Genomic DNA, 27,517 nt, shown 5'->3' on the forward strand with positions numbered 1-27,517 from the left:
AATAAATACACCCAAATAAATACACCTAAATAAATATACCGAAATAAATATACCTAAATAAATACACCTAAATAAATACACCTAAATACATATACCTAAATAAATATACCTAAATAAATACACCTAAATAAATACACCTAAATAAATACATCTAAAAAATACACCTAAATAAATATACCTAAATAAATATAAATAAATAAATAAATATAAATAAATAAATATAAATAAATAAATATACATAAGAAATACATAAATAAATATGAATAAATAAATACATATTTATAAATAAATATAGATAAGAAATACATAAATAAATATGAATAAATAAATACATATTTATAAATAAATAAGGGTGCTGCTGAAATAACTCCACTAATAGTAGTTCAAGAGTAGAACTTTACATGAAAACGGAATATAAGTATTACATGTTTTTGTTCACTAAGAAACAGGATATACTTCACTTTTAATATATTTTTCCCGACTTGAAGCGCAAGCAAGAATAGCACTCGGGATGTTCACGCAGCATTGAAGCTCCACAGCACGTTCTGTTTTGCTGCTAATGCGAGTTGATTTAAGAAAGTGATGGATGGAAGAGTTTGTGGACGCCGTCTGAGTGTATTAACTTAGCAAGCTCTTGCTCTGCTGAGAATCTCAACATTGGCCCCACCAGGCTTTACTTTACTTCCATTCATTCATACATCTATCACTAGACAAACTCTAAAACCTCCCAGACAGCTCCACTCATGTCAGCCGGGGGAAAACCCGAGTCCTGGTAGCAAAGCCGTGGATTTTGCAGGACAAATTGAAAACAGGGCCGGCCAAATAAATAAATAAAAAAGTATACAAAACAAAAGGCAAAGCAGAAATGGATCTGTTTTTTTTTTTGTTTTTGTCCAAGGCTGCAGGGTGTCGTCTCCTCGCAATGGTTTCTTTAGAAATATTATCTGAAGGATGTTAAGAGGATTTGTTTACCTTCCCTTCAGGTTTTACTTTACAAGTGTGGGTTATAGTGGAAGCTTTTGATAACAAATTTTGGGGGATTTTCAGGTAGTTTTGGATGGGGAGTATTGTTTTTTTAGGAGTTTATTCTATAGAAAAATACAGTTTTTTGTCGGATGCACTGTCTAAAACAAGGGTGTCATGGTTCGCGGGCCGCATTAACGTCAAACTGGATCTTTTTAGATATGATATTTAGATTTTTTTTTAATGAATGGATTAAAAGAACTGGATTAAAATCCCTGAATATTCAGTTTTTTAGAGATCTAAAACATTATATTTTTTATATATATTTTTGGAGTTTACAAAATGATTTTTGAATTAAAAACACAGAAAAACATGGTTAAAAAATACAATTATTGATTTAAAAGGGGGAAAGTTAGGAAAATTTAATATAAATTGTACCATTTTAGATATAATATTTAGATTTTTTTAATATAAATGGATTAAAAGAACTGGATTAAAAGCCCTGAATATTCATTTTTATAGATCTAAAACTGTTTATTGTAACTTTTTAAAATATATTTTTAGATTTTACAAAATTTTTAACTAAAAACATGGCAAAAATTGATTTAAAATGACAATTATTAATTTAAAAGGGTGAAAATCAGGAAATGTAAAGTAAGAAACGAAAGTTGGGACATGATTCACTTTCCCAGGCCGCACAAAATAATTTTTGGCCCTGAGACCGCCACTTTCACACCTATAGTCTAAAATGACAGATAAACGTTTACCAACAGACAGTTTTCAGATTCCAAAACAAGATTAAATGATTCCCCGACGAAATTTAACCCAATTTTCATTTCAACGTTTGTTGGCCTCACACTTCTGGGGTCTAGAGTTCGATCCCAGGTCTGTTGCGAGTTTACATGTTCTCCCCAGGTAAGGATACGCTCCAGCACCCCCTACAACACTAAGTGAGGCTAAGCAATTCAGACAAAGATTGAATGAACATTGTTTTTTTGCAAATTGTTCCAATTTCTACGGGTTTAATTCTCATAAAGTGTTAAGATTAAGGCTGTATTTGCTTGACTCAGGTTCCTCACAAGGGACGACAATCTGAAGGCTTTAAATCTGCATGCTGTCTCTAGAGTTTTCCCTGATTGGTAAGCGAGTTGAAGGATGCTATGGCGGTGGAGGAATATGATAGGTGCTCTGACCCATTTTGTTCGTGTGACAACAAGCGTCTCAACAAGTCGAGGCGGAGAAAGATTGCGAATAAATGGGCAAGTCAAACTAACAAATACAGACAGCTCGGCCCTCCACGTCTCCCCGAGGACTTAATCATGAAAAATGTTTTTCCAACAAACGTCAGTGAGAGCCAAAATAAGCGCTTCTCGAAATAAATCCCCCAAAATTATTATTCATTTCACCAATTTTAAAGTAAAAAAGTGTCTGAATTATTATTTCACTGTTGCTAATCAATGAGTATCAATGAGAAAATGCATGTAGACGAGTCTAATGAAGAAAAATTATGATTTAATGAAGAAAATATATGATTTAAAAAGGCCCTAGAGATAGTTTTGGCATTCGGGACTTAGTCCTCTCACCATTGGTTCCCATATTTTACCACACATGTTCACAAAGAGCCATATACACCCATCAAAAGAGCCACATATGGCTCCCGAGCCATAGGTTCCCTACCCCTGTTCTCAATTATCCAATGCAAGTCAATTTTAGATACTTTTTTGACATAAAATGGCAAAAGTGCTAATAAACCTCCATTTAATGTCATTACTAAAATTCAGGTCCAAGTCGGTTAGCACTAATCTTCTAAATTAATTACAAAATAGCATAAAAAATCTCTCAAGGTTACTGATAATTAGCGACAACTCATTTTGTATCCACACAAACACTAACATAGCCACACACCCACCCACACATGTCGAATTAACAAACTGAAACCCAATGTTTATCCACAATCCTCAAAATTAAAACTTTTCCACCTACATTTATGTTAAAAACTAACCAATGGGGTCCCACGATTAATCATAAATATGTTTAATGTTCAAAACAGGCCGGATTTAAGACCCAATCATATAATTCCTCAAGCAGAAATGTCATAAACCTTGATATAAACATATTTTTTTGCATACACGAACACAATATTACACATTATGTGTGTTTATGACAAGAGAAGAGATGAAAAATGGCGGTTCTGCCCAATTATACATCAATAATGCAACATAGATAAATATAAATCGCCAGTTTGTTTGTGCAAATGTATGGAGGAGGCATTTAAGAGCATAAAGGAACATAAGGCGGGTTTATTTTGGAAAATAATGGTTTTGTTTCTGTATATAACGACATTAACAAGCTCTGCTATTTAGGGTGCCGTAGCCAAGAGTAAGAAACAAGTTTCTGACAGAAAAATGTACTCTCAAAACATCAAAAAAGATGTTAGATTTTGATACTTGCTATGATCAAGTTTTAACAAAAGTAAAACGATCAACTGAATATGCAAACTACCTCCAAAATATTCACTTTTTCTTTACTTAAAGCAAATATTTTCCTAATTAGTATTAAAATTTCCCACCGGGTGTTTTCAACAAGCCTTAAGCAATTCATTTTCAGGCAAAAAAAGTGAAAATTTCATTTTAAAATATGAGTTTTTGTATAAAACTCCAAGTGCAAGTGTGTTAAAATAGCTCCGAGTCAAGCAACAGTGGCATGTTTAATGTATAGCTCCAGTTAATGTCCCAAAAGGGTAGTAATATTCACACGGGGATTGTGAAAACTAGTTTTGCATTATTAATGTATCCCCCTCTAACCTTAAAAAGATCTCTGCTGTGAGAGCGAAAAAAATTTATTGCATAGAACATATCAATTCAGTTGGTGCAAAGAACAAAATGAACAGTCAAGATCTATTTTTTGGCAATAATCCCAATTAAAAAGAACCCATTCAACTTTATAGACAACAATTTTTTCGACCAGAATCTTAGTTTTCCCTCAAAAAACATCAACTGTCCCCTACCTAGCCTGTCCAGCATTTATAAATCAAAGCAGAAAGCATTAAAATAAAAACAATATGCATCCTAGCTTCCACCACTTCAACCTGTTGCCCCCCAGGGAGGCACTACAGAGCCATAACAACCAAGACAAACAAACTGAAGAAAAGTTTCTTCCCAAGAGCTGTCAACATGACCAACAGGAGTTCAAATTCTCACTTAGATTACTTCTTTATTCATTTCCTATTGATTATTTATGTGTCTGTTTGTTGTTGTTGTTATTTGTGCACTATGCTAAGGTTTAAATCTCATTATACTTGTATAATGACACTATAAAAGCACAAAACAACGACCAAAATAGGATAAAGTGATAACGCATTGTACTTTAAAGCAATCTACTCTGGGTTTGCTAACCAATATAAAGTTCTAGACTGGTTAAAAAAAATAAAAACATGCTGCAAGAAGCTGTATATGAAATTAGAGATAAGAATTGGATTGAGACTCACCAATTCTGAAGGAGAACGGGCCACCACAGGTGCTTCTCACCCACACGGCTAAGAAGAGCAGAAGCGCCCAGGCTGTGAGCATCTTCTATGACTCTTCATGGGTCCTGCCCTGGGGGTGCTCCTGTCACAGCCACCTAAAAAACACACAAAGAACAGTACTCTAATTAAGATTCTGAAACAAAAATATACAAATACTCTCAACTCATCCTGACAATTTGCAGGGCTCAAGATGCATTATCAGGAAAAAAAAAACGCAATTTTTCTAGGATTTTTACCACCAACCAATGCCATTGCTGTATTCGATGAGCATTTTTAAAATAGGTTTTTCTAACTTCAAGCATAACAAACCATGTAAAAGTTTAAAACAGGAGAACAGAGATTAATATTCATCAATTTGTAATACAAAACAATTTAATTTTGGTTGGCGTGTTGGGGTGCAGGAGCCCATCCTAGCAGACTTTGGGCAACAACACCATGAAATAGCATGTTTTCACTCTCTTGTTAGGACGTAATACATATGCAGATTTTTTTCTTTATTCATTTAAAAGTACCAGAGTTGTAAACAGTCTTTACTTTCAACAATTTAGTTATTTAGTTTCTTAAAACTCAAGTTATAAAGACAGTATTTCAGGTTTTTGCGTGTCTATGGTGCATGCTGGGTAACTTTTAGCAAGAATGTGAAACACCCACTAGTCAAAACCTGCAATCTGCAACATTTAACGATAATTTATTACCGTATTTTCACGACTATAAGGCGCACACTCAATGAATGACACATTTAAAATGTGTTTCCATATATAAGGCGCACCACATTTAAAGGCGCACCATCAATGAATGACACATTTGAATTTGTTTTCCATATATAAAGCACACTGAATTATAAGTCCCCCTGTCTATTTTGTAGAAAATTTCAGACTTTTAAGTGCGCCTTATAGTCATAAAAATACAGTGTATATATTTTTCTAGCTGTAAAAGTACAACCAATGACTTTTCAAGTCTTTCTCAGTTCCAACTTCACCTACAACAGGTAAAAAAAAAGCAAACTACACACTAATATTCTCACCTTGCAGTAAACAAAAAAAAAACAAGTCAAATGACATTCATATTTTTCCACAGCACGAGTGTGTGTGTTCACGGTGTGATTTACGATTTGGTTTTGGCAGCAATTCACTATCACGAACCTCCTGTGAAAACACATTGGCTCCACAGTGTGGAGACAATAATCAAATGTGTCCTTCATACTTTAAGCTTTTGAACTCCCTTATTCTTTAACACTCAGCATTCCTATCACAAGTGCCCTTCACATCTAAAAATAAACATAAAAATCACACTCGATATTGAGCCAAGCCCAACATTTGTCGATGGTTAAAATACAGTGTTCCCTCGGTTATTACGGTTAATGGGGACCGGGACCACCCGCAAAAAGTGAATTTCCGCGAAGTAGGGATTCCCCTTCAAAAATGCTTAATTTGAATTTAATTCAAAAAAATGTTTTTACATTTTTTTAACTTTTTTATTTATTTTTAATTTTTTTAATTTTTTTTTTTATACATTACACCATATAGAATACGGGTAGAGAGAGTGAAATTCATGTTATAACAAAAAAAAAAACTGTAAAATATGTTGTTTCAATGTAATATTTGTATTTTTTTTCCCCAAAAAAATCTGCAAAGCTCTGAGTCCGCGGAAGCTGAACCGCAAAGTAACGAGGGAACACTGTATTTATTTTTTTTAATTTTTTTTACCCCCCCAGTGATAATTTTACAATTGGCACACTGCGAGTCCCAGGGATTCGCTTGTCTGAAAACTGTGCGTCCCAGGAAACTTGTCACGAGTCCCAACATACTACGGATGCAAATAAAACATAAGCAACGATATATAAACATTCAGATTTAATTTATTTATTATATGGTTTAGGGTTAGGGTTTATTTATCATTGTACTAGTCTTTCAGCTCGTAGATCCTCCTCTCTTTGCAGCCAAAAGTCTTTTGAAATGTGCGTATTTTTCCTTGCTTCCCCCGTTTTGCTTCATGATCATCGATCGAATCTTCTGCAGTTCTTTTCTTACTAGTTGTATTTTTTAACTGCGAAATAACTATCCAGACTGTTTTGCTTTTTCCGAAACATTTTTTATCTTTCTTACACTATTACGAAACTCTTGCTATCGCTTTCTCTCCTTCGTCTGCTAGTGTCTGCTAGTCTCGTTCACGCGAGAATTATTTCGCAAAGATTATGTGGAATAAATTGGTTTGCTATCGGATATATGTGTTTTGGTTTTTTTTTTGATAAAAATTTCTTTGCGTCCGAAAAAAGCACATTACTTGAAATTGTGCGTCTGGAAGAAAAGCTGTGCGTATCAGACGCAGGACGCAGAGGTAACGAGAACACTGCCCCCCTGTATACATTACACCATATAGAATACGGGTGTAGAGAGAGTGAAATTCATGTTTTAACAAAAAAAAACCTGTAAAATATGTTGTTTCAATGTAATTTTCGTATTTTTTAGTTATTTTTTTTCCAAAAAAAATCTGCGAAGCTCTGAGTCTGCTATAGCTGAACCGCGAAGTAGCGAGGGAACACTGTATTCTACTCAATATAATGTTCGTGCAAACTTTAAATTCTGAATAAATCAATTCAAAAAACAGCAGCTGTTTGGTAGAATAAAATGAAAGAGCAGTCAGATGTGAAGCTAATGAGGCGCATTCCCAAGTCAAGGACGTCCAGTCTGCTTGTTATCGGACTCATTTATGTCAGCAACAATAAGCCATCTTATTTATAGATGCAATGACACGAGGGTTTTGTTTTCATATGGAAAGCAAATGGCCGTCAATAATGAAAATGCATAAAAAATAAATCCCGCTTTGCTTGTTTCATTAAAACGTCGTCAAGGCCGTGTTAAAAAATGCTTATGAAGGGCCATAAGCACATCATTGCAATTTTAGACGATATTACACAGTCAATCTTGCTGTTTTTTACACAATATTGCAATTAATTATCATTTTTTCTGTGTTATAGATATAAATAACCTCCAATTTTGATGACAGTCTGGCTAAAAAATAAAAAAACAAAGCTAGCTTCGACTATTTTTTCCACATTAACCTGGACGTACACCTGGAATATTTAATTTCATGCTCAATTATAAGACACATTTACTATATTAACGCCACTGATTTTGTGCCATTCAATTTGTGGCATAGCAAATGTTGATTTTACGGTGAAATCCATAACACAGTTTTACAAGAAACATGGATAAACCGGACTGTAAATGACAATCATTTCCATTATAGGTGAAATATAACAATTTTATCCGACCCTATAGGAATTAACACTAAAAACCTTCATAGCCAACATGGTCAAATAATCCGAATTTACGAAGTAAGGGAAAAAAACTTGAGCTGTGTCATAAGCCAAGGCGGATATTTGTTATTCAGTCCATGACTTTATCAAAATTGCTGATGACACGCCAGGTTTTTCTTAGCGTAGCTCAATAGATCTTTTTTTTTCTTCCCAACTTGGTGTGTTCATGGTTCATAACAAAGTTAGTCATTTTCAAAGAAGTTGTGGGGAAGGTCAGCGAGGTAACTGTGACAGCGTGATACAGTTCCGCTCATCATTAAGGACAAACAACAAAAAAAAGGTGTCTGTCGTGTCAGTGTGATCTAGAAAATTCAAAAGAGCATCGTTTCAGACTTGGGAAGATGGAAAAAAAGGCTTTTTCTTTGGTGCCAGAACAGAGTTGAAAGCAAATAAAAGTTTTTTTTTTTTTTTTTTCGACCCTGAAGGTAAATGATGACAGTTTTGAAACTGTTATTTTGTTCGTCTAATTGCCAGGCTTAAAGATGATTGGCAAATTGGTTCAGAGATATCATTTCACATATGCTAATTGTTATTGAATTGTAGGTAAGGATAGAAAAAAAGATGATTTGGCTGAATTTATGCTTTTTTGACTGTCGATATCCCTAAGAACATCCGGAGACCTCCAGGATCTCCGAGGATATCCAACCCCCCCAAAGTACGCCGTAGACGGCGAAGAGAAAGGAGGCAGGGGAGCGGATGTCGGGCGGCCATTGCGGTTGGGCTACGACAACAACCACTCCGAGCCCCGCTTCCTAGTATCTTTTTGACAAACGCCCGATCCATTGCCCACAATTTTTGGCGTGGATCTGCCTTCTACAGGCGAACTGAGGGAGGGTAAGTAAGAAGACAGTGAGAGGTAAGTGATACATTTTATTCTTGTTAGCATCGGTGAGGCAACAAGAGGTGATGCGATGTTTCCATCGTGGCGGAGTGCTAACAAGTCTGAATATGTCAGTTAAGGGGTCTTGCCTGGGATGGCGGACCAGTGGAGAAGCACTATACAATTTCGTCATACGCAGCTGAGGGTATGATGACTACTAGGCTTTTCGTCAAGTCAATGATGACGACAATGCCTATGTCTGATAATAATTGCTCTAGAGCCAGTCCTTGTTGAGTTTTTACATTGATTTCTCTTTTCACTACTGTATTTTGCTGTTTAATATATATTGAATGGCAGGGGTATATTAAATGGCAGGGGTATATTAAATGGCAGGGGTGTATTTAATGGCAGGGGTATATTAAATGGCAGGGGTATATTAAATGGGGCACAAATGGGAAGCTACGATCCACTACACAAAGAGTTTCAGACTCGATTTTACGTAGACCATTTTAGATAATATTTAGATTTTTTTTTTATATGTGTATTAAAAGAACTGGATTAAAAGCCCTGAATATTCAGTTTTTTATTGATCTAAAACAATGTTTATTTTAGCTTTTATATACATATAGATATATGTTTAGATTTTCCAAAATGATTTTTGAACTAAAAACACAGAAAAAATGATTAAAAAATGACAATTATTGATTTAAAAGGGGAAAATCAGGAAATATATTATACATCTATACTCTTCATTTTAATTTGATCCTAAAACAGAAAGTCAGCACTCATAATTGACTTGAAAATACGCTTCTATTTTTAAAGAGAACTACACAGTCACCTCTACAGCCAGCCCTTATTGACTTTTTAAATTAATTTCTTCTTTCACTAGTTATGAATTGGAATCTCCCAAAAAAAAAACGTCTCCCATTCGAATAAATCCCCTCTAAATTGGCCATTATGTCAAAAAGTTTGCAATACTTCTAATGTGTCATTGTCTTTATTTATTTATTTTGGCTCTGCAAAGATCTCTGAATGAATGTTCATGTGTTGTACAGAAAAAAACGGCCAAGTTTTGATGTGAATCACCACCATAGCACCATCATATATCTCCTTCTAGAGTCTCCAATTTGTCAGGACAATATACGTCCAGTGGCAGCGGAGTCCACTCAGAGTAGAATCTGTGTGATGAATGGAGTCGGCGGTTAATCACAGAACACATCTTGTGCTATCGTGTGATGGATCGGCCCAAAAAAGTACCCGCAGTGTATCGTGAGTGACGAACACTCAGTGAATGAACATAAAATATCACAAGCGGGCATTTCGGGCTAATGGAAACTCAAGTTTGAATATCAGCAGGAGATTTGAGAGAAGGGGAAATATCGGAAAAATGCGGAGGCGGAATGGCAGCAGACTTCAACTTTCAGAGACATTTTGTTCTTTAGTATTAGTACTGTTTGTTCTTCTTGACAAGCAAATCTAACATATTGTTTTAATAGAGTACTTAATAATCCTATTAAGTGCCACTTAGGGGATCTAACCTTTTTAATTTTGTGATTTTAGCATTTAAATAAGTGCTGTATGATTTAATGTTTCGGGCAAAGACAACCAAAAAGTGATTAAAACAATTATAATGTTAAAAAAATTAACATTTAAATAATGTCAGGATTAATTGGATAACTAAATATACTATACAAAACTGTAATCATGACCAAAAACACTGTAAATTGTATATTTTTTCAGATGGAGGAAGTAATATGACCAGTAGGATATACATGTACACATATTATACACACACAATATCATTTAGAACAAATGTGTGTCAAAGTGGTGGCCCGGGGGCCAAATCTGGCCCGCCTTATTATTTTGTGCGGCCAAGAAAGTCAATCATGAGTGCCGATTTTCTGTTTTAGGATCAAATTAAAATGAAGACTATAGATGTATATTAAATTTCCTGATTTTCCCCCTTTTAAATCAATAATTGTCATGTTTAATAAATTTCTCTGTGTTTTTAGTTCAAAAATCCCTTTGTAAAATCTAAAAAATATATTAAAAAAGCTAAAAGAAACATTGTTTTAGGTCTTTAAAAAAACTGAATATTCAGGGCTTTTAATCCAGCTCTTTTAATCCATTTATTAATTTAAAAAAAATCTAAATATATCTAAAATGGTCCGGCCATGTGAAATCAACAGTCTGACCCCCTTTATTTAAAAAAATCTTGAAAAAGTGATTGTTTTCATTCATTTTAACTTAAAATCTAAATTTGACACTAAATCTAGTCACACAATTACATAATGCAAGTCAATGTAACAATAATTCAATACTATAATTTGTGTTAATTCACCAATAAAGTCATCCATTTTCAATACCTACCAACAACCTAAATCACCATCTCCCCCAAGTCCTCAAATATGCCCAAATATACCGATAAAAAGATATGTAAACAACAAACCACCCTCAGGACTAACAGAAGAAGAACATAAAACCAAGGCTGTCTTCCAAAAAGTAATTGATTCCCGTAAATTCCTCGCAGCTTATTTCATTTTACTCACAAGAGGATTTACCTCGCTCCTTTCGTCACGGTGACGGATCTACAACAGCCATGTTGTCGTATACAAGCAATACACAGAAAGCACGTTTTTTTTTTTATAAAAAGATGAGATTTTCTAAATTTAAAACCCTTCCCTAACCATGCCAATCATAGTCCTCGGCGTTTTTCTACAAAAAACGTCGTCTCATTTCACCCGCCGGGAGGATAAATGGAAAAAACATAGTCGCCGCTTGTACATAACAATGCGTAATCAATACCAATCCGAGTCCAAATACGTATTGGCTGCTTATTCAGGCCGAGTAATCATTGCACAAAGTTAATAGCTTGAACTGCTAGCCAGTAATAGTCTTGAATCTACTCTTGAATTTGGTCCCTGTAGGGGTCGAGTCAAAATGATTTTTAGTTTCCGACTGTTATATTACCTGCCGAGTGTAAACCAATGGCGTCAAAGAGTGACAGCGAGTGGCCTATTCAAGAAAAGTAGTCACCCTTGTAAAAGTCAAAAGTCCTACTAAATAGACGAGAATGTCGGGGAAAGAAAAGAATATTTTTTTGAGAGATTTTCCTCTGCTGTGAGTCGGTATGAATAGGTATAGAGGCCGGAGATCATACAATACTGGCTTGAGTTTCATTTTACAGTTGGAGCCTGAGCCGAATACCGAATAGGCGGTAGACTGTGAAAGGAAATATTGGTTATTGTATTGTTTTGTCTTTGTTTCCGTTCCAGTAAAGCGTTCCTGATAAAATCAGTAAGAATGGATCTGCTGTTGGTTGTGGGTGCTTGGACGTTTGGTTGCCTGTCTTTTGGTCGCCAGTCCTTTGGTGACAGAAAGTTTACTGTTGAAGACAGATCTAAAAGTTATATTCATGAGAGAGAGTTTAATATCTACGAGAGAGAGAGTTTAATATCTAAGAACTGTTTAATATCTAAGTAGTGTTTAATATCTAAGTACTGTTTAATATCTAAGTACTGTTTAACATCAAAGTACTGTTTAATATCGAAGTACTGTTTAATATCTAAGTAGTGTTTAATATCTAAGTAGTGTTTAAAATCTAAGTAGTGTTTAATATCTAAGTACTATTTAATATCTAAGTACTGTTTAATATTTAAGTAATGTTTAATATCTAAGTACTGTTTAATATCTAAGTACTGTTTAATATCTAAGTACTGTTTAATATTTAAGTACTGTTTAATATCTAAGTACTATTTAATATCTAAGTACTGTTTAATATTTAAGTACTGTTTAATATCTAAGTACTGTTTAATATCTAAGTACTGTTTAATATCTAAGTACTGTTTAATATCTAAGTACTGTTGAAAACAGTGGATATTTAGATATTAAACTCTCTCTCACGAATATAATTTTGAGAGCTGGTTTCAACAGTGAACTCTCTGTCACCATATGACCGGCGACCAAAAGACCGGCGACCAAAAGACCGTAAGGGAGTTGTTGTCAGAAACTTTTGAAATTAATCCAGATTTTTGGAAATGATCAGGCTCAGATTATATCAGCACAAGACCTCTAAGAATTAGATAATTAACATCAGTCTGATGTGATTCAGATATTTCTTAGGCTAGCAAAGAAGGCATTGAAGGCCCTGACGGCATACCACTGATAACATCACTACAAGATATTAAGAGCTAGGTCGAGGAATGTATTTTTTTTTTGGTCTCAGGAGAGATCGGCGCATTCCCAAACGCCTCGTTGCGTTGCCAAAAACGTCTTTTCAGTTCCGTCTTTCACATTGAGGAGCCGTGGCGTGAAGGAAACAATTTCAGGACAGCCAATGAGATCAGCTTATCTAGAGCATCCTCTTATTTTGCCTGCCTTTGTCAACTCTACAGCGCCAGCGGTCGGGCGGGACCTGAGGCGCTAACAAATTGTTAATCGATAGCTATTGTAGCAGCACAAGCCAGATCTGCCCTCCTATCCATATATTATATCCAGAGTGTCCTCACACTACCATCAAATCCAAGTTGGTAAAAGTAGAAGACTACTTCATAGTCCTGATAAGAATTGACTTCGGAGTCAGTTTCAAAAGTTGGACATTTTAAAAGTACGATAAACAGCAGTATCAAGTACTTTCACTATAGTGTGTCAAAGTGGCGGCCCGTGGGCCAGATCTGGCCTGTCGCATCATTTTGTGTGGCCCGGGAAAGTGATCATGAGTGTCAACTTTCTGTTTTAGGATCAAATTTAAATGAAGAGTATAGATTTATATTAAATTTCAGGATTTACTCCCTTTTAAATCAGTAATTGTTATTTTTTAATCATTTTTTTGTGTTTTTAGTTCAAAAATCATTTTGTAAAGTTTAAAAATATATTTAAAAAGCTCAAATAAACATTGTTTTAGATCTATAAAAAACTATATATTCAGGGCTTTTAATTCAGTTCTTTTAATCCATTTATTTAAAAAAAATCTAAATATTATATCTAAAATGGTCCGGCCCACATGAAACCAAGTTGAAATTAAAGCGGCTCGCGAGCCAACTCGAGTCTCACTCAAGTCTCACAACCTTGATACCAACCAATACTGAGACTTTCAACTCTCTTCTACACCTTAAATCAGAACATTAAATACACATATTTAGTACTTTTCTTCCTTCTGGTAACACTCAACAAGAAAAGTAATCCAACTTTTCTGACTACCATAGAGACCCCCCCACCCTTAAATCACACACACAACATAATCTATTTTTGACTCTCCCAACACTCCCCCGTTAACAAGTGAAATCTCGTCATATTTGGCTGATCAACTAAAATCGATCGATATTTTCCTCCCTTCCAGGGCTATTAAAAGCTTATTTCTTCCTCTAGCAGCAACGAATGGAACTTTTCCAGCCGGGCCAACAATTGAACCTGATTGCCGCAATCCTCCTCCATCGAGGGACCGTGTGGACTAGATGGATAAAGTGGTCTTTGGAGAGGTAGAAATCAGTGTTATTTCATGAAGCAGAAGATTAGAGCTGAAAGGAAGAAAGGAAAAGGCCAAGCTTGAATCAAAGATGAATGCATGCGGAACAAGTACTCGTCTGATCCGAAAAATTTCGACCTCGACCACCATCGTCCTTCGTTGGTACACCTGATGTATTATCGAGATGAGCACCCGGGTCAAACTGCATATTTTATGCGGGTTTAGACCGTGTATAGTGTATAGAGTCCATGACTGGCTGTGTAGAAACAGCCCATAATAGTTATATGGAGTGGGAAAGTATTTCCTAGGCAATTTTAGGCAACAATGCATGTCACTTGTCAGAAAGCAGTGGAGGGAAACAAACTTCATTTGAAAATCAATGTCCCACTTAATTGTAACAGCTTGTCACTCTGTTCTAACAGCTGCATTGGTTAAGCAACACGGGGGGGATTGATTTATGTGTGAGTTAGATTCATTAGTCATTCCAGTTTTTTTTATTGGCATACTGGAAATATAAAGGCGACTAAATAGCATCATATTATAACATTAAAATTGTTGGTGGTGGCATGTACAAGGGTGGAAAATGTTTGGGATAACTGGATATTTTCCTTTATAATTATTGATCGAATGGATGAGACGGATATAGATTTTACATAATAGAATAATAAATAGGCATGTCATAATATTTTCAATATTGTAATAGTGAGACTGAAATAAAAATCATGTCTTTGTTTTCTAGTGCTATGTAAATATACATATTTATACATGTATATACATGTATATACATGTATATACATGTGTATACATGTATATACATGTGTATACATGTATATACATGTGTATACATGTATATACATGTGTATACATGTGTATACATGTCTATACATGTATATACATGTGTATACATGTATATACATGTATATACATGTATATACAAGTATATACATGCGTATTTATATGTATTTATATGTATATGCTAAATCACAGTTCATTTTGACTAGAAAAGGGAATTTTGGGCGGAGATTATAAGCTACTGTATATAAACACCCGGAGAGGAAATGTCTATTATTAGTACAGCTGACGAAAAAAAAAGCTTGAGCGGGATTTACGGGATTTCAGAACAAGAATGTGTGGCTTTGTGGGCCAAAATGTTGGAAGGAAATAGTTCCAGAAATTCAGTTTGATAACTTTTGCATTAAAAAGAAATGATGGCTGAGTGATGTTGCTACTTGAGGGGTCAAGTGGAAGTTTAGTGTACATGAATTAATTCGATAGATTTAAACCAAGAAAGTAATGTGGGTCAAGTATCTTATGTAATTAACCAAAGGATGTTCATCTTGGCACATGGGCGGAAACTAATTACTCTGTCTGTCTGCTGCAGGAACGATGATGTGAGAAAGTAAAAAGAACACTGTGTGTATATATAGATGTGTATATGTATGTATATGTATGTAGTATATGTATAGATGTGCGTATATGTAAGTATGTGTATGTAGTATATATATAGATGTGTGTATATGTATGTATATGTATGTAGTATATGTATAGAAGTGTATATATGTGTGTATAGGTATGTATATGGAGGTAGTATATGTATAGATGTGTGTATAGGTATGTATATGAATGTAGTATAGGTATAGATGTGTGTATATGTATGTATATGGATGTAGTATATGTATAGATGTGTGTATATGTATGTAGTATATGTATAGATCTGTGTATATGTATGTAGTATATGTATAGATCTGTGTATATGTATGTATGTGTATGTGATATATGTATAGATGTGTGTATATGTACGTATATGGATGTAGTATATGTAAAGATGTGTGTATATGTATGTAGTATATGTATAGATGTGTGTATATGTATGTATATGGATGTAGTATATGTATGTATATGGATGTAGTATATGTATGTATATGGATGTAGTATATGTATGTATATGGATGTAGTATATGTATGTATATGGATGTAGTATATGTAAAGATGTGTGTATATGTATGTAGTATATGTATAGATGTGTGTATTTGTATGTATATGGATGTAGTATATGTATGTATATAGATGTAGTATATGTATGTCTATGAATGTAGTATATGTATAGATGTGTGTATATGTATGGATGTGTGTATATGTATGGATATATGTTGTATATATATAAATGTGTGTATATGTATGTATGTGTACATACATATCTCTTAAATATGAAAGATGTACTACATTATTTGTGCACTAGAGCTTTCCATACAGAACTAAAAGACAGGGCATTATTTATCGTGTGAAGACAGGATTTACAAAGACAATCCAGGTAGCATTTGCTTTAGTTTTTTTTAATCGACGATGGCTAATTTAATGTCGTTTAATTCACTGCAGGTGTATTGTTGGATTGGGCCATTTATTGCTTTATTGGCATGATGTCAGGCTCGCACTGACGGATTCCACTGTGCCAATTCTCGGGCGCTTGCAGTCCAGCCGTATCGGGCACATAGCAGACACACCACTCATTTGAAAATAGCGTGTGGAATAACGAAGAGAATTGGATTCAGTGTGATTTTTCATTCCCCTCTTGGCTACCCTGACCAACATCCAAATTGGGTCGCATGATTCCAAACCCCCCGAAAAAAATAAAACCTAAAATGTGTCACTCAAACAATGTAGCATGAAATGGAGCTTTGAGTGGCACCCATTTAAATTGAATTTATGTATAAAATATTAAACCCAAGCAATAGTTAAATCACCAAAAGGCATTATGCACCAAAATATTCAACTTGTTCAACTGCATTAAAAATACACACACACACACACACACACACAATATTCCCCCAAAAATGGAAAATAGGATTCCTCAGTTCTTGCAGAGTTTACTTATATTCTATATTCTATTATCATAAGCTTATCAAATGACAAATATAAATACATTTTTCTAATGACCATACTTAATGTCTTTGTCTTAAATATATACAACAATCCATTATTCTACTATAATGTCCTATATCTTCCAGTTAGGCACATTTTGGAACAATATACTACTATAATTTCCTATTTTTTCCCAGTTTTGCACTTTTTGGAACACCAGAATTTACACTCTCAATAAATTAATCTTCCCATTCCAAAAAAAATACATATATGATATTTGTAGCCCATAATTAAACCATCCGAGCATTAATTGAAGTATGTAAAGATCTATTTCAATATAATCTACCGCCATAATCTTAGCATGTCGATACTAAATACTAAGCCTATGATAATACTACAAAAATTTCATTTATGGTCAATAATTCTGAACCAAAGTTATTTATTTATGCACAAATAATAAGAAATTAAAGAAATCTAATCAGTATTTTGCAAGTCAAAAGCACACATAAGAACCTGTTTCCCACAAAGGAGGGCATCCAGAAGGGCATCCCATAATAACAACACCTCACCATACATCTTTTATGACTATTCTATGCGCCCTGACCTTGACATGTCAATCATATTTTGCATAAAAGAAAAAAAATATGCTCTCAACATACACCAGGAGTTTAAAATTTGACATAATAAGAAAGAAGACTATCCATTTTCCTCCTATTATCGATTTTGAGTAGATTATCCTCAAAAAGGAAATAAATCTAATGAAAATCTAAACACATTTAACATTACTGACGATAATAATATTTGAGAATGTCTGGTTTTATACGTGACGTGGCTAATTATCTCATTATTGGAGATTTGCAGCTATGATTGGCACAGAAAACGCAAGGTAAGGGCCAACACACTTTGGAAGGTCTTTCTCATTAGACGTCTCATTACGAGTACTAATGCTTGCGATGCAATCAAAGTCTCTATATTGAATAATAATTCAAGATAATTAACAGCTGGAAAGCATTTTTAGATCTCTATCAAATACGCTAGAAGGAATGTTAAATGTATTTGGCAATGAGAACGGAGGACGCCAACACAAAAGATGCATTTATTGGATATTTTTAACTATTTTTCAACTATTCTAGTATAAAAAAATAAAGCAAAAGATATCCACTTTTTTGTGTAAGGCGTGCTAAGGCTTTCATTAAAAGATTAATGTCTTTTTCTCTCAAAAATCGATGCAAAATAGCCAAAAAACGTTAGTTTTAAGATATAAAAGTCATAAATTGGCGATATAATGACATATTTTACTATTCTTTTCTTCAAAATGACAGAAGGTAATGCATAATGTGCAGTTGGAAGCTGCATATTATATCTTATCATTGATATTTATGGTTAATAATATATTATCATAGTGCTTCATGCTATTTAGAAATTACCGTATTTTCAGGACTATAAGGCGCACTTAAAAGTCTTAAATTTTCTCCAAAATAGACAGTGCGCCTTATAATACAGTGTGCCTTATATATGGAAAAATGTCATTCATTGAGAGTGCGCCTTATAATGTGGTGCGCCTTATAGTCGTGAAAATACGGTAATCAAAGTTGAGTCGTTGGATTTTTCTTTAACTCTTTGTATATTCAAATAAATTTTCTCTATTATATTGTTAGAATGACCTGCAAAAAAATGAATATATTATATTCTATTTACTGGTCAAATTCCAGTTTTTCTTACAACAAATTCAACTCTATGTCAAATCCACATCTTTCCTTAATTGACGCCATTGTGTATCCAAGTGAGGATATCCATGAAAAATGCTGGGCTAACTGGGATTAGCTTTAACTTCCGTTCATCAAAGAATAACGACCTCCTGACTTAATTCGGGGCGGTGGTAATGCGAAGCAGGATCAAGCAAGGTAATCCTATAAAGCAAGATGGAAGACTTGTTGTAATCCTACGTATGCACTTACCAATTCTTTGACTTTTTAGCATCAGATACTGCACGAGTTTGCAAGTTTTTCACGAATTCACGTCTTTCAAAGGATTATTTCTTCTACCCATGAGATGTATTCTAACTTAAATGAAAATTAGTGTGTTAAACTAATGAATGATCAAACCTATGGATTTGAATGTGTATAGCAATTTTCCAATAGCCAATAAAAATCATGCACTTATTTGTTTTGAATCATGCCAACCCTTCCATTTTTCACTTTTTCTCTCATATAACCTGGTCTTTGACACAAAGCTAGCCTGAAAAAAACTCAAAGAACCTTTCTTAAGCTTCTTGCTATCTGCTCCTTGCTGGTTTAATCCTCCCGTTCAAATTCTTCCTCCGCTGCCAATGAATCAACATCGTAACATGTTGCTCATACACACACTTCTCCGAAAGATTACAACATTTCACAATGACACCTTATAACTTGGTTAGCAACCTCAAATTCAAAGAAAAACACTTTAAATATTTAAAAAAAATGGTATCAAGCACTGTAAAAAAAGACATAGCTGCAGAAATTTTCTTCAGCTAGCAGACAGAAACAAATGTTTTCAATAAATATGTAAATGCTGTGACATAGGTTGAAATTCGGTCATGGTGCCAATAAACAGTTTTGTGATTAAGACGAGTGGGATTCAAAAAGGTGTTGCTAAGCAACTGCCATCGTCAACTCTTGAATAACTCTTAATGGGGAAATATGTCAGAAATAATGCTCAAAATTAAATGAGGCAGAATCAATTGTCGACTGTGGAGAGTGAGGATCACCTAAATACGAAAAAAACTACTTAAAACTATCTTATTTTTATCACCTACTGCTTTTCCTTACCATACACATTCAAGCTAAGTCATATTGTAAACAAGTTAGGACCAAAAGACCAATATTGCGCTATTATAAAAACTTTCTTTTTAAAAAATGGTTGTTTACCAAATAAAATATTGATTTTCAACACTTGGAAAAGGTAAAGAAATGACATCACTTATCTATAAAGGAAATTTCAACTTTCTACGTTGTACGGTTTGGACAAACGTAGCGAGAGAATATTAACATACACACACACACACACACACACACAAACACTCATAAATCATGCTTTATAAGGATTATAGATGATGCAATTACAGTTCGATTTGTTGCGACACGCTTGTCAAATTCGCACACAGAACCGAGTATTTAGTGGAAATTAATGGAAAGATGGAAGAAAAATATTGAATTTGACATATTTTGGCAACGTCTGTTAGTTTAATATTCCAACGAGTGAGAATATTGAGGATATTGAAGCAAGAAGGGTCAATTAAGAGTCAGTCGGCTCATTTCCCATGGCGTGGGTGGTCAAAAAATAACAACATTGATGTTTTCATTCAACTGACAAGTAGGGGAAGTCAAACTAGCACAAAATATGACATAAAAATCATTTTAGATTCATATTTCGGTGTTAAAATGTTAAAAAACTCATTAATGACAGTGATTTGATAACTCACTGTTTTGCAGTTTTTTTGTTCATTTGAATTAACTTAAATCCTGAAGGTGAATCGTTATCATGACTTTAGTATTCAAGCTAAATAATTAAATACTATGTTAACAAATACGTTACCATTCCTCGGAGTATAATAACAAGCAGAGAATAATAAGCAGCACGTGTTCGAATACCAAAAAGTTCTCCATAGCATCATATCAACAATCAATAAATACGCCAAGGCTCGTTATCATAGAAATATCAAGACATTAACGAGTTGCACTGGCTATACAGCAGTAATGTTTATAATAACAAGGTTTCCACGTAAATAATGAAAGTATACCTTGCTATAAATGTCTACCGTGTAACAAATCATCATTTTCTAGAAAACAACACAATATGCCGTGTGCTTTGATTTAAAAAAAGAATTAAAGCGCTGGATGTCATTAAAAGCCAGATATGTCAGGCGGTGACATGATAACACAATGTTTTGCCCCGGGGGCTTGATTAACGAGACCCCCCACCCGATAAGCGTACTTTGCGGGACACTATGTGAACTGTTACAATAATGAACGGAAATATGACAAATTAAGAAGTTGGTGAAGTTGCCACCAAGCAATATACACTACAAAAACTATACACACAAACACACAAAGGATTTTCACAATAAATTACACCCTAATAACCTCTCTGTGAAAATAATGATGGCCAAAGACTAAAAGGGATTTTTTTGTTTCGGACGTTAAATTGGAAATGAAAAGATTCCGATAAGTCTGAGAATTAGAAAATGTGGTTTGATCATTTTACTGAATGATGCAAAATTAAATTAGAGATTTTTTACTGGAAGTGAAGAAAACAGGAAAGTGGAAGAAGAGAAAATTAATTGCAAATTACAACTAAGCCAATCAAAACGGCTCAATTTATTCACTATTATGCAGCGCAGTAGAGGTCTTTGACACGATGGAAAAACAATTTTTTTCAGTTCTATGAGTATATAAAGCATTAAATATTAACATATTTTGTTGAATAGAGCTCTAAAAATAAAATTGTTCATTCATTCATTCATTTTCTGTACCATGCATCCTTTTAATGAGCTGCTTTTGGGCAAAATACCGTATTTTCACGACTATAGGGCGCACCCTCAATGAATGACATTTTTTCCATATATAAGGCGCACTGTATTGTGTCTATTTTTGAGTAAATTTAAGACTTTTAAGTGCGTCTTATAGTGGTGAAAATACGGTAATTGCTATTGACTTCCAGGTATGAAGCACTCACTACTTTACAGTCACCTCTAGAGCCAGCCATTGTTGATGTTTTGAGGTTTTTTTGTATAAAAACTTGCAGTGGGGGAGGAGCTATATGATGGAAGATGTTGTAAACAAAGATGGCATCTACATATTTAACAGTATTGTATCACTTCAGGCGTTTGTGTTTTTTTAATATCCGACAGTGGTGGTTTTTCGCTTTTGGTTTTCTGTTTTTTTTCCCATATATAAGGCGCACTGGATTATAAGGCGCACGGTCTATTTTGGAGAAAATTTAAGACGTTTAAGTGCGCCTTATAGTCGTGAAAATACAGTAAGTGGTTTATAAACTAAAACCTTGTAAAACAGTTAGATTTTTTACCAATCTGGAAACAAATTCAAGCCCTGAAATCTCATTTTCTTTAACTAACTGACTCACTAATAGATTTATAAGCAGTAGCCACTTGGATTTTTTTTTTTTTTTTTTTTACTGGATCCTAAACGTCTCCCAAAGGGTGACTGGCAACCTCTCTTTAGAGCTCTTGGAGAAATCCAATTCATCCAGCTATTTTCACTACCAATTATCTCTTTCAGGGTCACGGCTAGCTGGACGCAATCCCAGTTGTGGCGAGGTGAAAAAGAGAAAGAGAAGGAGAAGGAGAGAAAGAGGAGAGCACACCTTGAACTGATCTCCTGTCAATTACAGGACTGACATGGAGAAAGACCACAATCGCTTTCACACCTTCAGCCAATTTAAAGTCAGTACCGAAGCCAGCATACATGTTTTTCAAATATGGTAAGGAAGCGTAATTCTGATCCCTAAAAATATTCCCTAAAAAGGTGTTTCAGAGAGAAGAGAACAAAGCGGGGATGTCCATCTACACATACATCTACACTCTTCATTTTAATTTGATCCTAAAACAGAAAATCGGCACTCATGATTGACTTTCCCGGGCCGCACAAAATGACGCAGCGGTCCAGATTTGGCCCCCAAGCCGCCACTTTGACACTGTGTGCTCTACTGACTATTTAAGATAACCTCCGATGCAAACAAATACAGTCATCCCTCGAATATTGCATATAATGTAGACCAGACATTACTGTGATAGTAAAAAAAAGCGAAGTATGGTCATTAGGATTATCACTACCACAATATACATCTATCTATTAATGCCAATAAGTAGTTTTGATCATCTCAGTATTCCCGTTAGATATCTTCCACTAAATTACTAATAATAAGACCTGTCTAGTATATTTAAAATACTTTACAAGTAACACTATGCATTGAAAATGGAGTCTATACATGGAAAATCCAATGAAATTAGGCAGGACTATTCTATGATTAAAAAACATATTTGGCATGGGTATCGGCGTTAAATTTACATTATAAGACGGTCAGCATTTCTCCGCAATTTTAACATTTAATGCTGGCAACCATTTTTTGTTCTGGCACTCTGTTTGACCCAAACTTGTAAATCAGTCCAAACCCACTGAGACGCTTTATTTTAGAGGAGAGTTGTATATTATAAATTTATCACGCAGACGGCAAGAAAAACAAAACAATCTGAAGGTTATCCAGCTTGTACGATGATTACACGCAAAGGAGCCAAACTGTGTTTGGCCTTGGCCGCATGACTGGATTATTCCGCATTTATCGGCCATTTTTATCTTTGCGCCATTCATCAATTGCGGGCCACCGATAAATTCAGAGAAGGAAGCCGTGCTAGGAAAGTTCACTAAATTTAGGTCTGTCTGGCGGACTTGTTGAAAATTGTAGTTTTATACTCTTTAAATCACAGGTGTCAAAGTGGCGGCCCAGGGGCCAAATCTGGCCCACCGCATTACTTTGCGTGGCCCGGGAAAGTAAATCATGAGTGCCAACTTTCTGTTTTAGGATAAAATTCAAATGATTATAGATGTACATTACATTTCCTGATTTCCCCTTTTTAAGAAGAATCATTGAAAATAAATATACAAATATTTTCCGTTTTCCACTTTAAAAAAAACATGATTAAAAGACATTTTCCATTACTAAGAAAATAAAGCTCAAATAAATAGTCTTAAATCTATTAAGATGGACGATTTAGGTTTTTTTTATCCAGTTCTTTTAATCCAATTTTTTTTAAATTAAAAAATCTAGATATTATCCCTCTTTTAAATCAATAATTGTCATTTTTAATCATTTTTTCAGTTTTTAGTTCAAAAATCATTTTGTAAAATCTAAAAAAAGATATATAAAAAAGCTAAAATAAACATTGTTTCATATCTTTAAAAAACTGAATATTTAGGGATTTTTATCCAGTTTAGAAATTTTAAAAAAATATCTAAATATTATATCTAAAATGGTCCAGCCCACATAAAATGGAATTGATGTTAACCAACCCGAGTTAGCTTTAAATAGTCGACTGTTTGGTTGTAATAGTGGGGGATACAGTCAGTGATGGGGTGAGCTTTCAACCGTCAAAAAGCCTTAGAGAGGTGTGAAAGTGTAGCTGGAAGAAGCAAAGAAAAGTGCAGCAGCGAGTAGGTGGCACCCACACAGCTCAGCCGGGCTCAGCTGGGCTTAACTACCCCTGCCTTCGCTTCGCTTTGCCTCGCTTGGACTTGGACTTGGCTATGGCCTGTTTGTCAGAAATCTCCACGGAAGGGACACATCAAAGCCAGGGCAAAAGGCCATGCTTTAGCTTACACACTTTCACATGCGCGCAAACAGAAAAAGCGCTAAACACCGACTCTTTTAGCTACTATTGATCGGTTCTACTTTGCTTCTGTTCTCAGAGTCTTTACCAAATAAAGCCAGACTTCACTGACAGTATTTATAGTTGTATACACCAATCTTTTTCTCGCTGTGGACTGGTAAGGCTCTTCTTTTTTGTTTGGTTGGGCGACAATTTAGGGCGAAATGGGTAAAAGGAGAAGGGTTTTACAAAAAATGTACTTGAAAAAATTCCATACAAAAGTTGTTATACAGCGTACACAATTTGAAATGATCTACAAACGTATAAAATACGGGTAAAACGTAAAGTTGACTAAGGTATGCTTTAAGTAGTCTAGAAAGATTTCTACATGGTTTATTCCACTGGTGTCAAAGTGGCGGCTCGGGGGCCAAATCTGGCCCGCCACATCATTTTGTCAATGAGAGTCATTTATTATGCTATTTTGCTTATGAAGAAAAAGATTCACAGGGTGCTTCAGCCTATCCTGACCACCCAAAATTGATCAAGACTCAATCACAGGCCGCCCCGAGACCAACAACCCTTCAGGTACACAAACTCCGACCAAAAAATGAACGCTTACACTGCTCTGTAAAACATAGCAAGACGGCGTCAAAGTACAGCCAAAGTTCACCTGTACATTGAATTGAGAACAATTCCCATTGCTGATTTAATCTTTAACCTACTGTCTGTACTGAATAGTAGCAAAGTGTAAAAAAAACCTCCAATCCTCACCTTTACAATTGCCCTGCTTCTTGCCAGATAGTATCTTTTACAAGGCTAACTTTTACACCTCAATCTGGCTTTACGGTGTACGTACGAACAAATCTTTTGGGTTTCTCTTAAGTGTTGAACTTACTTTGACTACCAGAGTCCTTCGCCACCAGGGGTACCGTAGCGTAGCATCGGCGTGGAGGAGGAGGAGGCGTCGTCAGGGGAAATCACAGGAACGCCAAGCCCTTTGTTCGACATTGTTGCGCTGCAAAAGAAATAAATAAATTGAAGAGCAACTGTAGATAAAAAGAAACTACGTCTGTTGTATTTCTGGTTGGGTGAAACGGTGTCAGTTCTTCCAAAAAAAATGTAAAAATATAATGTAGCTACTTGGCTTTTAAGTCTTTGCTATGATATTTGCATTTGATGGTACAAAGACAAGGAGGATAAAAGACTCAAATAGGATGATTTGAAATATAATATCTGGAGTTTATACTGTCAAAAGAAGTATAAAGGATAGTTTTTTTTTGAAAGAAAATGTGGCTTATATAGGGGTATTTCCGCCAGGGTGTTTTGATGGTGAAAGAAATGAATGTTGGCAATGTTGCTCACTACGCATATCACAATTATCGGCAATTCTGACATGATCGGAAGCTCTGCCAAGTACAGACGGCGAACGTCGCTAATGAGATATCAAGACGCAAGCCAATTGGCCAGAAAAAAAAAACATGGACAGTCCAGCCCACCCCAACTAAAACAACCATGTAACTTAGACTAAAACTGACATTTATGTTATAATATAGAATGCGCTTACTCGTCATTCTTGGTCTAAACCACAAAAAAACAAGATGATTTATGTTGTTTTTTAAAAATTGTTTAGGTAAAAGTAGTATATTGGTTTAAAAGATGTAGAAGGACTTTCTCTAAGGCACTGGATCATTTTAGATATGATATTTAGATTTTTTTTATAAATGGATTAAAAGAACTGGATTAAAAGCCATGAATATTCAGTTTTTTATAGATCTAAAACATTGTTATTTGAGCTTTTTAAAATATATTTTTAATGGATTAAAAGAACTGGATTAAAATCCCTGAATATTCCGTTTTTTTATAGATCTAAAACAATGTTTATTTTAGACTTTTTAAAATATATTTTTAGATTTTACAAAATTATTTTTGAACTAAAAAACATAAAAAAATGATTAAAAAATGACAATGATTGATTTAAAAGGGGGTAAATCAGGAAATTTAATATACATCTATACTCTTCATTTTAATTTGATCCTAAAACAGAAAGTCGGCACTCAATATTTACTTTCCCGGTCCCCACAAATGTATTCGGCGGGCCATATTTGGCCCCCGGGCCGCCACTTTGACACCTGTGCTCTAAGGAAAGCGAACTGAGACTCGAAATATTTCAAAATACCCAAAATGCCAAAAACATATTAGTCACCAAAATAAGACTGTCAACAACTTTGTGCAAAAGACGTCAATACGAGTACAATTTTGAAAAAAAATACTTGCAGACTGCCTATCATTTCTAATCTTGCCTTCCTTGTAAAACTTGTCAGAAAAAAGGTTATATTTTAGAAGCCGTCTGGAGGACACCACATCTCTTTAAATCTAATTATAATATCACTCTATTGCTTTCTACTTCATTACGTAGACTCGGTAAACGTTTTCAGCCCAATTTCTAATTACCTGATGGCTAAGATACTTTTGATTGTGCTTGAAAATGATCACTTAAGCGTATTGTATATGCTTAATTGTCCAAAAGAGGACGTCGTGAAAACCTTCAAATAGATTGCTCTTAGTGATTAGAGCAAAAGACTCCAGTAGAAGCTTTGGAGGATGTTTTTCGTAAGCGAGTGAGTCGACAAGATCTTAAAGAAGCAATGAAGAAGATAACCGACTACGTCCAATCAATGTGGACTGCTTCTCTAGTTGCTGGTTAAGGCCAAGGGTGTCAAACTCGGGTTCGATTGCGGGCCGTATTAACGTCAACTCGATTTCATGTGGGCCAGACAATTTTAGATATAATATTTAGATATTTTTTTTATAATTGGATTAAAGGAACTGGATTAAAAACTCTAAATATTCATTTTTTATAGATTATTTTAACCTTTTTTCTAATTAGGAGAAAATCATGTATTTAATAATTGGTCTTCATCTCAAAAAGAAACATTTTATACTACGTTGCATATTAAAGTGGAAAACAGTAAATATTTTTATATATTTTTAGATTTTCTAAGATGATTTTGACCTAAAAACACAGAAAAATTGATAATTGGTTTTCATTTAAAAAAGAAACCATTTTTATTATGTTCCATATTAAAGTGGAAAACAGAAAATATTTTGATATATTTTTAGATTTTGTAAGATGATTTTTGACCTAAAATCAGAAAAAAATGATTAAAAATGTGCAATTATTGATTTAAAAGGGGGGAAATCAAGAA

At 34.5% G+C, this 27,517-nt stretch overlaps 1 protein-coding gene across 3 annotated transcripts in view; it reads right to left on the minus strand.

The window, feature by feature from the left end:
* Positions 1–27,517, minus strand: part of grik4 (glutamate receptor, ionotropic, kainate 4) — a 163,496-nt gene that overhangs the window by 84,851 nt on the left and 51,128 nt on the right. For all 3 annotated transcript variants that reach the window (XM_077722800.1, XM_077722801.1, XM_077722802.1), the window contains 2 exons: positions 25,207–25,326; positions 4,451–4,584 (listed from right to left, as the gene is read on the minus strand). In XM_077722800.1, coding sequence (XP_077578926.1) covers positions 4,451–4,532 — 82 coding nt within the window. In that variant the 5' untranslated portion in view covers positions 4,533–4,584; positions 25,207–25,326. The remainder of the gene's footprint in view (positions 1–4,450; positions 4,585–25,206; positions 25,327–27,517) is intronic.

The sequence above is a fragment of the Stigmatopora nigra genome, chromosome 8, assembly GCF_051989575.1.
Source record: "Stigmatopora nigra isolate UIUO_SnigA chromosome 8, RoL_Snig_1.1, whole genome shotgun sequence".
Taxonomy (NCBI): Eukaryota; Metazoa; Chordata; class Actinopteri; order Syngnathiformes; family Syngnathidae; genus Stigmatopora; species Stigmatopora nigra.